At 42.7% G+C, this 12,441-nt stretch overlaps 1 protein-coding gene across 1 annotated transcript in view; it reads left to right on the plus strand.

Annotated features, from left to right (window-relative positions):
• LOC136873788 (probable G-protein coupled receptor CG31760) overlaps positions 1–12,441 on the plus strand; it is a 131,599-nt gene that overhangs the window by 19,630 nt on the left and 99,528 nt on the right. Inside the window, exon 2 of the mRNA XM_067147020.2 lies at positions 4,113–4,296. Within this exon, the coding sequence (XP_067003121.1) occupies positions 4,113–4,296 (184 nt within the window). The remainder of the gene's footprint in view (positions 1–4,112; positions 4,297–12,441) is intronic.

Here is a 12,441-nt window from a genome sequence, read left to right on the forward strand (position 1 = left end):
GGCTGTGAGCTTGCATCCGGGAGATAGTAGGTTCGAATCCCACTATCGGCAGCCCTGAAGATGGTTTTCCGTGGTTTCCCATTTTCACACCAGGCAAATGCTGGGGCTGTACCTTAATTAAGGCCACGGCCGCTTCCTTCCAACTCCTAGGCCTTTCCTATCCCATCGTCGCCGTAAGAGCTATCTGTGTCGGTGCGACGTAAAGCCCCTAGCAAAAAAAATAATATTTCTTTCCAATCTGCACCTCCTTCTTCGTCTCTTTATTTCTCTGTTATAATATAGTGGATATTTACCATTCCTTACCACCTTTAAAGGTACAAACCTATTTTCACATTCCTCAACAATTGCTTTAAACCCATCCCAGAGTCTGTTTACATTTTTATTTACCGTTTTCCACCGATCATAGTTAATTTTTAAAATCTCCCTCATGCCTGTATAATCAGCCATATGGTACTGCCTAATAGTCCTAATTTTAATACCTTCCTTCGCTTACGAGCTACGCCTGTTTTAGTTATTAACTGGAGTACAGAGTGTGTCCAGATTTGGCCATATTTTACGGCCGGATGCTCTTCCTGATGTCAACTATGTGAGGGGATGTATTCACTATTGAATGTTTCTGAGGTGGTTGGTAGTGTGGTGTGTTGTCTGAATATGAATAGGAGAGTATCAGGACAAACAAACATCCAGTCCCCGTGCAGAAGAATTAACCAGACGCGATTTAAATTCCCGACTCGGCCGGGAATAGAATGCGGGACCCTATGAACAGAAGGCCTCAAGGCTGACCATTCTGCCAAGGAGTCGAACTCGGAATATATTTTCTCTATCCTTTGAAAATCTGATCAACTCTGCCAGTTTGAACCTACAATATTGTGATTTGGAGGCCGATACGCTCTTACTAATCCAATCGAATCCAATCAATCGAAAATTAATTTTAAAATGTTTTCTGGTGTATACTGATATTCAAAAAACTTTTTTTCAAAACGGGCTATATGAAGTCGAAGTGCAATTAACTTACTTCTGTGTGAACGCGTAAAAAGTTTCGCCAAACCACAAATTTGGCCCTATGTTATTTGAGAGTAAATTAGTACTTAAGATCGTTGTGTGTGCCTTCAACGTGCTCATATTTTTTTACAAACATTTTCTGAGCTCCCTTTTTGGATTAGTAAGAGCGTATCGGCCTCCAAATCACAATATTGTGGGTTCAAACTGGCAGACTTGGTCAGATTTTCAAAGGATAGAGAAAATCTATTCGGAGTCCGACTCCTTGGCTGAATGGTCAGCGTTGAGGCCTTCGGTTCAGAGGGTCCCGGGTTCTATTCCCGGCCGAGTCGGGGATTTTAATTGCGTCTGATTAATTCTTCTGTACGGGGACTGGATGTTTGTTTGTCCTAATACTCTCCTATTCATATTCAGACAACACACCACACTACCAACCACCACAGAAACATACAATAGTGAATGCATCCCCTCACATAGAGTTGGTATCAGGAAGAGCATCCGGCCGTAAAGCAGGGCCAAATATGGACTCTCTGTACTACAGCTAATAACTAAAACAGGTGTAGCTCGTAAACGATCGACCGTATGTCATATGTTCATCAGGCTATTTGTGCACTTTTGGAATGTATTGTAAATATCCACCCCAACCCCCAATTTTTTCACTGTTAGGGAACACCCTGTATATTTTATTTTACGGAGACTGATTTAGCCAGTGGTTTTGTGAAGCAGTTATTGTGCTTTGTTTTCATAAAGTCCTTTCATGTATTTTTACGAGAGTATTCTTCCTTCTGTTATGTTTCTTCCTTTTAATATTACTACTCCCATCTTAAGGTTTGTTTATTCAGAGGTAGTATTACCTCCTTTGTGGGGACCAAATTGTTCTCTTTACTCAAAGTGGAGAAGTTGTTAGAAAGCACTCTGGGACAGTACCTTTCTCGGGGCGAAAGTTAGACATCATAAACTTCAGGACACTGTTGTTAAGACTTACAGTGGCGGCTTATGGGGTAGTGCCCTTGTGCCATGACACCATTAATGAAAGAAAGCTATAGAAAGAAAAATCCATGAAAATGGTTATAACAGATTGAAGCAACATTTCTACCCTTGCTCTTTTCATTTGAAAGGGTACACTAATCGGCCCGCACTCTACCAGTACTTATCTGAAGCTGTGAGACAATTCAGACTGACACAGTCTTCGCTTCGGTATTCGTTAGTAGTCGAGATAGAGGCATAAAGCCAAGAATGTTGTGAATCAGCAACTCCATTCCAACCGCAAGTAACGCACGGAAGGGACAACTTCCAAATAAATCACAAACACCAGTAACTTTAAATTCAATGTTACGATCTTGTGACAAGTTACACTATTGTTACCAACGTTCTTTCTTAGTTAGTATAACGTTCAGGATTGGTTTTTCCTTCGGACTCAGCGAGGGTTCCCACCTCTATCGCCTCAAGGGCAGTGTCCTGGAACGTGAGACATTTGGTAGGTGTTACAACTGGGAGGATGACCAGTGCCTCGCCCAGGCAACCTCACCTGCTATGCAGAACAGGAAGGATGGGAAGATGGGATAGACAAGGAAGAGGGAAGGAAGCGGCCATGGCCTTAAGTTAGGTAACATCCCGGCATTTATCTGGAGGAGAAGTGGAAAACCACGAAAGACGACTTCGAGGAGGGCTGAGGTGGGAGTCGAACACCCTTCTATTCAGTTGACCTTCCGAGGCTGAGTGGATCCCATCCGGCCCTCGTACCACTTTTCAAATTTCTTGGGAGAGCCGGGAATCGAACGCGGGCCTTCGGGAGTGGCAACTTATCACACTAACCGCTACACAACAGAGACGGACTGTTATCAACTTATCTGACGTAAAAAATTTAGGCAAATATATCACAAATTTTCCGGACAAGTATCTTTCCCGAAGAAAATGAACCTGGAGAGAGAGCTTAGAGTTTACTTCGTTAGGCCTAAGTCGATAGCAGTTCCGGTGCAGTTTATTATAGAAAGAAAAGTGTTCTGATACTTTGTAGGAAACGGTTTAAGTTTTATAATTGCTGATCACAATGGCTCTCTCTACATCGGAAGCTGAGCGGTGCTGCAGTGATTAAAAGGGTCAAAACTTTTCTTAGAAACACAAGAAAAAGATTATGAATGGATTTTTTGAAAGGAATATCGTAATGTTTGCACGCTATAGATTGCAACGAAATTCCATTGACTAGAGGAAAGCAGTGGCTGAAGAATTACTGCGCAACAATCTGGAAGTCAACGTACAGTGTGGTTGGAAACAACGTGAACCTGTTACACGAGCATTAGAGGATTGGTCACACTGATATTTTTTTTAAAAAATAATTCGATACCTCGCACCGTTGTCATTTTATCAGCTGCTGAAGTTAACCAATCAGATCACTTCGCGGGCGAATTCAAATGGGCTTTGCGAGGCGGTGTTGCTAAGGCTGCACGTGCCTTAAGGCTAGCTTGAGAGCCATGCCGAGAAATCAGCATCAAATAAAAAAATACCGTGGGTTTTAGCCGGTGACACCGTAGCGAACTTGCTATGGCGTGATCCTGTCAGCTCGATACTCCGTGTTTAAATCTCTTCCATGTTTCTTTGATTGGTGCTCGTGACAACGGCGTGAGATATCGAATCGTTTACCCTCTAATGCTTATACACCCGTTTCCTGTTGTTTCCAACCACCCTGTATATTCACTCTGAAGTTGTAGCCAACAACAAACTATTCATCTCCACTATTTTCCACAGACTCTCCGTACAGCTATGGTCAAACTGAATACTTACGCAGTTTTTAACGAATCTGAGAAATTTCCAATTCTACCTCCACAAAATAAACAAGGTTCACTAACTACTTTGTGATTGTCCTGAAAAATTACTACAAAAGGTACACCATCTCATGACGGAATGCACACTATTGTGCAGAGCAAAACCTGCAGTATTTCGAAATCTCCGATTGCAACAGGTTCTAATGTTCTAATGTTCTAATGTGTTCTAATGTGTTCTAATAACATATAACATAAACTGTAAATACCCCATGATATACCTTTAGGTAAAACACGGATTGTAATGATTTGTAAATACGTTTTTTTTTTTTAACGTAACTTGTCTTGTTCTAGGTTAGCGAGGAAGCCCTACAGGTGATACACGACGTAGCGACGGAGAACTTGGGCGCACTGTGTGTCACTGAGCCATACCGGTCTCTACCAGCACCTCTCAACACCTTGCGATATGACAGCACACGCCAGAAGGCGGACATGGCGGCCATATTGCTCCAAGACGTGGGAGTAGCTCATCACAGTGGTAAGTCAAGCCTCATTGTCCTTATTCCATATTGTTGTTATTTATCTTGTCTTAGCCTCACCTTCGTAATCAAGCAGTAGATTCTGCTCCACGATAAGACTGGAAATGTGAACCATTCGGCAAACGCGGCGCGATCTATATGTCCACTGCTTCAGTGAACACCCTAGAAAATTGCTTATCAAGGGCATATTTCTTAGTTAGCTCTGTATATTCGCACAGATAGCAATAACTTGGACTTCAACACTCAATTGCTTTCCCGAACCAGCGAAGATGTTCAATTTCTGGACTGTTGGCACGGGGCAGTGGGACGTAAGGAGGGTGCGAAAGGTGCGGGGTTATGAGAAGCAAAGAGGGGAGGGCCAATGACAGACACCAATTACATCGGGCAGCCCCAAAATTAGCCGAAGCATCATCTCAAAGCGCGAGGTTAAAATTTGCATGTGGTAGGCTTTGAAGAGATTTTAAAAATTCACGATTTTGTGTTTTACATACAACCTGCAATGAATCAGAAATATGTTGGTAACTACGATTTGTATAGGCGTATGTATCAGAGGTTTATGTATAATATAAACTTTTGATTACCGATAAAATAAGAAAAATACTTCAAGACAAGTACATAATAGCCACCCCAATGCGTTCTTGAGGCAGTTATTCCAACGTCAGCAACCTCTTCAATATCAGACGAAACTGGATCAGCTTTAAGGTATGTAATTACACCTCAAATTCTCTTTCATTTCCCATTGTCCTGGTAATTTCTTCGAGCTGCAGCCATGTGCCTACAAAGGAAAGTCGCGTTGTTAATCAAGCAAGATGGAGTCGGACGGATGCCTTCCTTTCTTGGATGTTCTAGTAAGAAAGAAACCGGACGGCTCTTTAGGACATACCGTCCATCGTAAACCTACCCACACAAATCGCTATCTTCGTGCAGATTCTCACCACCATCCAGCCAAAAACAAGGCATTCTCACGACACTCGCCAAGAGGGAGAGACGAATTTGTGAGCCATCAAATATCCAGGTGGAGATGGACATACTCAAAGTCGCGTTCAAGGGTAACGGTTACAGCGATTTGCAGATTCATAGAGCCCTGCATCCCAGAGAAACGACCAAGCAAACCTCACAGAAGGAAGAAGTAAACGGAACTGCCTACTTCCCTTACATTCACAACACCACAGATCGAATTGCCAAGGTCCTCCGCAAACACAATATAAAAACCGTGTTTGGCACCGTCACTAAAATTGCTCACAATCTGAGTAAAACCAAGGACAAATTGCCCCCACTTTTACATCCAAAATTCCCTGTACTTGCGATAAGGTATACATCAGCCAAACATGCCGGTCCATTGGTACCCGTATCAAGGAACATGGATGTAATATTCGTCTCAACCAGCCAGACAAATCGGCAATAGCTGAGCACGCTCTATCGTCGGGTCATGATGTCATGTTCCAAGTCGCTCGAGCTCTTACCCACACTAGACACTACAGGTCCAGGATTATTTGGGAAGCTGTGGAAATACGTAGATATCCTAACATATTTCAACAGGTACACTGACTATCAATTAAGTAATACCTGGTTGCCAGCCATTAAGAATTTACGTAGGTAGTTCCCTTCCCTTTCCCTTCACTATTGTTATTTCGTCTCGGTGTTTTCCAAATTCGTACGTTCCTCATCGCCAGATGTTTCATTCCAGGCTTGTGTTAATGCCATACACGTGTCAATGTCATATGTTACGTACACATGTTATGTGGACCTCTTAGACGGATTCTGATGGTTCGGTCAATTTCCGCTTCGAACGCTAGCGCTGTGCCAAGTCCGGAGATCCATCTGGTGGCGAATGAACGTACCATTTCCACTTCTGTTATAACGTCTATATTTTAAAAATCATTGTTTAAGAAGCCTTTCTCGTGGACAGTCGAGATTTTCTTCTGGTGACGCAGAGCACAGTTCTCTGCGAAACGTAAAGAATTTCACCTTATTTTCTTGACACGGCATAAGCCCAAAAGCCTATACAGTATCATGTCTATAAGTACGGGCCGTGAAAGCATCAATGGCAACATTAAAAACCTCTATGGGGAGGATACTTTAAAGAAGGCCTCAAAATTCAGCAAATTAAGGAGAAAGAAGTCTATTCTTCTTTCTTCTTTGTGCTTTCTACTGAGATGCAGGGGCCATTACACCATTCCCAACTGTGTGAAACTGAAGCACACGTTAAATACACCAAAGGCCAGGAGATTATATCAACGCGCTAGCAAGGCTCTTGTGATCGAGAGAGTGCATTACACTCGTAGGGAACCGGATTCAGCCTCCCGAGAGTTGTTTCGTTTACACCTGCTATTAAGCAACACTCTCTCGCAGGAATTGTGGTTGACTTTCGATTGCATTATTGTTATACAGGCTGAACGAAAATTCAACCAGGTGTCATTCAGAGAGAAATCTAAGTTCCTCCGTCCAGCTCAGAAACAGGTGGTCTCTCGCACGAACCCGGATGCTATGGCTCATTCCACGTTAAGAAAACAGTATTGCTCTTACGGACCTGCAATGAGTGAACATACCCCCTCTGAGACACCCATAATTTCTCGTGATTAAGGGATAGTATACTGTACTTTTTAATGTATTATGAAAGATAGATAAAAAAGATGAGGCATTTTTGCCCGTGAGATATTAAAATAACTATATAACATTGTATTTTTATAAATACATTTGTAGGGAGGAAGTACAATGGCGGGAACAGCCACCGCTTCATTCCCTTGCTTCATTTGCATTCTATGTTGCTCTGGTACAAGCATCTGTGAACCGCGGGAAGATCACTTCTGTAGTTAAGTTCTTTATTGCGTGTGTGTTTTTAGGCTGTAAATCAGTGCGTACTTGTCTTGTGTGCCTATTTGTGTGATCTCTTTCTTTTAAAATTAACACCGTGATTTCTTTTATAGGATGTCATTTACGGCATTTATTTGTCGCGTGTGTTTTTCAGCCTTTATATCACTGTAGAGGCCTAATCGTATTCTTTTGAGTGAGTGTTATGTGATTAGCCTACGTGTGTGATTTCTTTCTTTTAACATTAATAGTGATCATTAATAGTGATTAATTTGCGTTATGGTTGAGAACGTCCATAAAAATAAACAGGGAGAGGTACTGAGGAAGAAACAAAAGCAAACTGTGCTTAACGTACTTAATTACCTTTCTCGAAAGAATCCAGATCAAAGTCTCAGCTGGGTGGTTAAAGAAACTGCTGAAGCAACAGGCATTTCTGAGAGGACTGTTTATAAAGTGCGATCAGCAGCCACTACAGGACCTTTGGCTTCTCCGATTAAAACAAGAGAACGTAAAACACCACGGAAAGACAGCAGGTCAGTCAAGTTCAATGATTTTGTTCGCAGTGGTGTAAGGCGTAAGGTGCACGAGTTTTTCCTTAGAAACCAGCCTCCAACCTTGCAGCAAGTCCTACAGTCTGTGAAGACTGATAAAGACCTTCCCGAGTTCAAAAGAACAACTTTGAATCGTTTGTTGAGAGACATGGGTTTCCAGTACGAAAGGAAAGGAAATTCAGCTCGTTTGACGGAAAGAGAGGACATTATATCCTGGCGTCACAAGTATCTGTCAACAGTTAAGAAATATCGAGACGAGGGAAGGAACATATTTTACACTGATGAGTCGTGGGTTAACACAGGGCACACTGTTGGGAAAGAATGGAAAGATAATACCATTTCAACTCCACGGGATGCTTTTCTGTCAGGACTATCTTGCGGTCTGAAGTCACCTACAGGTCGTGGTACACGGTTCGCGTTAGTTCATGCCGGTAACGAGAATTGGTTCGTGTCAGGGGCGAAGTACGTGTTTCAGTGCAAGAAGAATACCGCAGATGCTCACGATGAAATGGACGGTGATTGTTATGAGGAGTATTTTAAAAAACGTCTACTACCGAACCTGCCGCCAAACTCTGTTATTGTTCTTGACAATGCCTCCTATCATAGCCGCAAGAAAGAAGCTCTGCCTACGAAGGCGTGGAAAAAAGAGAACATGCGGTCATGGCTTCAAGAACGTGGTGTAGTGTATGATGAGAACATGCTGAAAACAGACTTGATGGCCCTCGTAAACAGTGTGCGATGGAAATACGATCGCCACAGAATCGATGAAATGGCAAGAGAAAGTGGTGTCACGGTTCTTCGTTTACCACCATACCATTGTGAGCTGAATCCTATTGAACTTGTTTGGGCGCAAGTGAAGCACTATGTTGCTATGAACAACACCACGTTCAAAACAAGGGAGATGGAAAGACTCATCGATGAAGGTTTCCTACGCGTGTCTACTGTAAACAGGGCGAACTACGTGAAACACGTGAAAAAATATTGAAGCGGACATGTGGAAATCTGATTTGATCCAGGACGAAATGGAGCCCTTCATCACTACTGTCGGCCGTGAATCTTCGTCCGATTCAGATTGATAGAGGACTTCAGCCTGCAGCGGCAAGGACGTAACATTCGGTGAGTACCATAAAGTTGTTGTCTAATGGCAGATATTTTACTTTGGTTGTATATTGCATAGTATTTGTGTGTTCTGTTATTTTTGTAATGTACAGAAGTTGTTACTGAAGATTTTGATGCTGTGGTGTGCAGTGAAAAGTCATGGCATAACTTGTACTGATACAAAAATTTGCCATGTGTTTTGTTTGTGCTTGCTTTTGTTATTTAGCTGTTCTTTCTTAAGCGCATTTAATTTACCGCTGTTTTCTTTAAGACCGCTTTTAATTTTTACTATTGTCTTTTGTTAAGCGATACGACAGCACAGTAGAACCCCGCGTTGCCTGGGGAAATTTAATAATAATTGCCGCTTTACGTCCCATTAACTACTTTTATGGATTTTGGAAACGCTGAGGTACCGGAATTTAGTCCCGCAGGAGTTCTTCTACGTGCCAGTAAATCTACCGATACGGGGCTAACGTATTTGAGCACCTGCAAATACCACCGGACTGAGCCTGGATCGAACCTTCCTGGTTGGAGTCAGAAGGCCAGCGCCTCAACAGTCTGAGCCACTCAGCCCGTCTGGGGAAATGTATTAAATGCAATTAAATGCATCATTCAACCTTCGAGCCCATAAAACATATTATTTGTATATTTTCTCCGCCGGTTCACCTCACACTTCAATGCTAAGGTTTCTTATGTGCCGTAGTTAACCTCTGATTCTGTACAAACCAAAAATAGCCCCTGTAAACTCACCGTCCCCTATACTTCATACAAAAAAAATTCAACTTAGTTCATTCCGCTTGTTATCTTGAAGTTAAAATATTGAATTTCACAGATGTATATACCGCCGTTACCCCGTGATAGTGTTGCGCAGAGCCGTTCGATATGGCAACCCTGTTGTCATAAGAGCAATACTGTTTTCGTAACGTGGAATGAACCATAGTAAAACTGTCGTCAATCTTTCCAAGAAATCCTTGGACGGGAACCAAACGGCAGTTCTAGCTAGGGGTCTTAATTTCGCTGTCGCTCCCTCTAAAATCCCCCACTGAGGAGTTAATTACTTCCGTTGATGCAGTCACCCACGAACTACCTACGGATGAGGCTGAGGAGTTAAGACAGAAATGTGTGAGACTGTTGTACCCGCGCCCAATTTAACAAGAGGCGAAAGGAGAGCTCTGAAGGAACTTAGAGATGATTCTTAACTGACCGTTCTCTCGGTTGATAAGGGTAATGCGACAGTGGTTATGGACACTGACGAGTATAAGAATAACATCTCGGCTATATTGTCAGAGCATGTTTACAGACTGAGCTCACATGACCCCACCACACGTGTGTCCTACGCCACCGTGAAGCTCTTAAGGCAATCTTCAGTTCCAAAAGAGGAGGCTAAACATCTGTCCCCGGGGGATGCAGTCCACCTAGATTATATGGGCTCCCTAAGATCCATAAAAAAGATGTTCCCCTCAGACCTATTGTTAGTGCGATAGGTTCACCTACGTATGCTCTGGCTAAATACCTAAGCAAATTGCTTCAGCCACACATAGGACGTAATGAATCATACGTCAGGTACTCTCGGTATTTCGTCAACAAGCAGTCAACCATAACCCTTCAACCTAATGCACTTTTGGTGAGTTTCGATCTGGAGTCCTTGTTCACTAAAGTGCCGATTGATTTGGCCATGTCTCTCATTGAACACCTGTTCACTGAGGACATTACTAAACTATTTTACCACTGCATGACTTCCAGCTATTTTTTGTGGGGTGGGAATTTTTACGAACAGACAAACGGAGTGGCTATGGGAAGTCCACCTTCGCCCGTAGTGGCTAATATCTTTATGGAGCATTTTGAGGAGGAGGCTATTGCTTCGGCGCCCGTCAACCCTATGATATGGTGGAGGTATGTTGATGATGCATTTGTGGTGTAGACAGAAGGTCCTGAGAAACTTCATCTATTTCTAAACCACCTAAATCAGCAACATCCTTCAATTAAATTCATTATGGAGATGGAGTCGGATGGATGCCTTCCTTTCTTGGATGTTCTAGTAAGAAAGAAACCGGACGGCTCCTTAGGACATACCGTCTATCATAAGCCTACCCACACAAATCGCTATCTTCATGCAGATTCTCACCACCATACATGACAAAAACAAGGCATTCTCACGACGCTCGCCAAGAGGGAGAGACGAATTTGTGAGCCATCAAACATCCAGGTGCAGATGGACACGCTCAAAGTCGCGTTCAAGGGTAACGGTTACAGCGATTTGCAGATTCATAGAGCCCTGCATCCCAGAGAAACGACCAAGCAAACCTCACAGAAGGAAGAAGTAAACGGAACTGCCTACTTCCCTTACATTCACAACACCACAGATCGAATTGCCAAGGTCCTCCGCAAACACAATATAAAAACCGTGTTTGGCACCGTCACTAAAATTGCTCACAATCTGAGTAAAACCAAGGACAAATTGTCCCCACTTTTACATCCAAAATTCCCTGTACTTGCGGTAAGGTATACATCAGCCAAACATGCCGGTCCATTGGTACCCGTATCAAGGAACATGGATGTAATATTCGTCTCAACCAGCCAGACAAATCGGCAATAGCTGAGCACGCTCTATCGTCGGGTCATGATGTCATGTTCCAAGTCGCTCGAGCTCTTACCCACACTAGACACTACAGGTCCAGGATTATTTGGGAAGCTGTGGAAATACGTAGATATCCTAACATATTTCAACAGGTACACTGACTATCAATTAAGTAATACCTGATTGCCAGCCATTAAGAATTTACGTAGGTAGTTCCCTTCCCTGTCCCTTCACTATTGTTATTTCGTCTCGGTGTTTTCCAAATTCGTACGTTCCTCATCGCCAGATGTTTCATTCCAGGCTTGTGTTAATGCCATACACCTGTCAATGTCATATGTTACGTACACATGTTATGTGGACCTCTTAGACGGATTCTGATGGTTCGGTCAATTTCCGCTTCGAACGCTAGCTCTGTGCCAAGTCCGGGGATCCATCTGGTGGTTAATGATCGTACTATTTGCACCTCTATTATAACGTCTAAATTTAAAGAGTCATTGCTTAAGAAGCCTTTCTTGTGGACAGTCGAGATTTTCTTCTGATGACGCAGAGCACAGTTCTCTGCAAAATGTAAAGAATTTCACCTTATTTTCTTGACACGGCATAAGCGCAAAAGCCTATACAGTATCATGTGTATAGCAATATAATTATTTTACATCTATGTAAAAATTAAGTAACTGAAAACAAGATCTTTTAAAAGCCGCAGATGTTTTATCCACGCACCGCCATTACCGTTCGGGTATCCATGGTCCGAAATCCAACACTCGTTGACGGCCTATACACGACTCCTGGCACATCGGCCTTCCTGTGGCTACTGCAGATGAACTGTACCAGCATATTGAGCCAACAGGGACTGGTTTACTCCACATACGTATTCAAAATATCTTCCTTTCTGAGCTGTACCATGTAGCCTCTCATGGTACTTCTACGAAATACCGACTGTTAGATACTTTGTTTAAGTGTAATAATCGTTTAAAAAGACCTTTCTATAATTATTTCTCAATACATTTCTGATATCTGTCAGTAAGCTGTTACAATCTTTTTAATATGCTCTCCAGACAAAATAATAGCCACCCTGGTAGAACATACAACAGGTTTTCCAGCCCAAT

Source organism: Anabrus simplex, chromosome 1, assembly GCF_040414725.1.
Source record: "Anabrus simplex isolate iqAnaSimp1 chromosome 1, ASM4041472v1, whole genome shotgun sequence".
Lineage (NCBI taxonomy): Eukaryota > Metazoa > Arthropoda > Insecta > Orthoptera > Tettigoniidae > Anabrus > Anabrus simplex.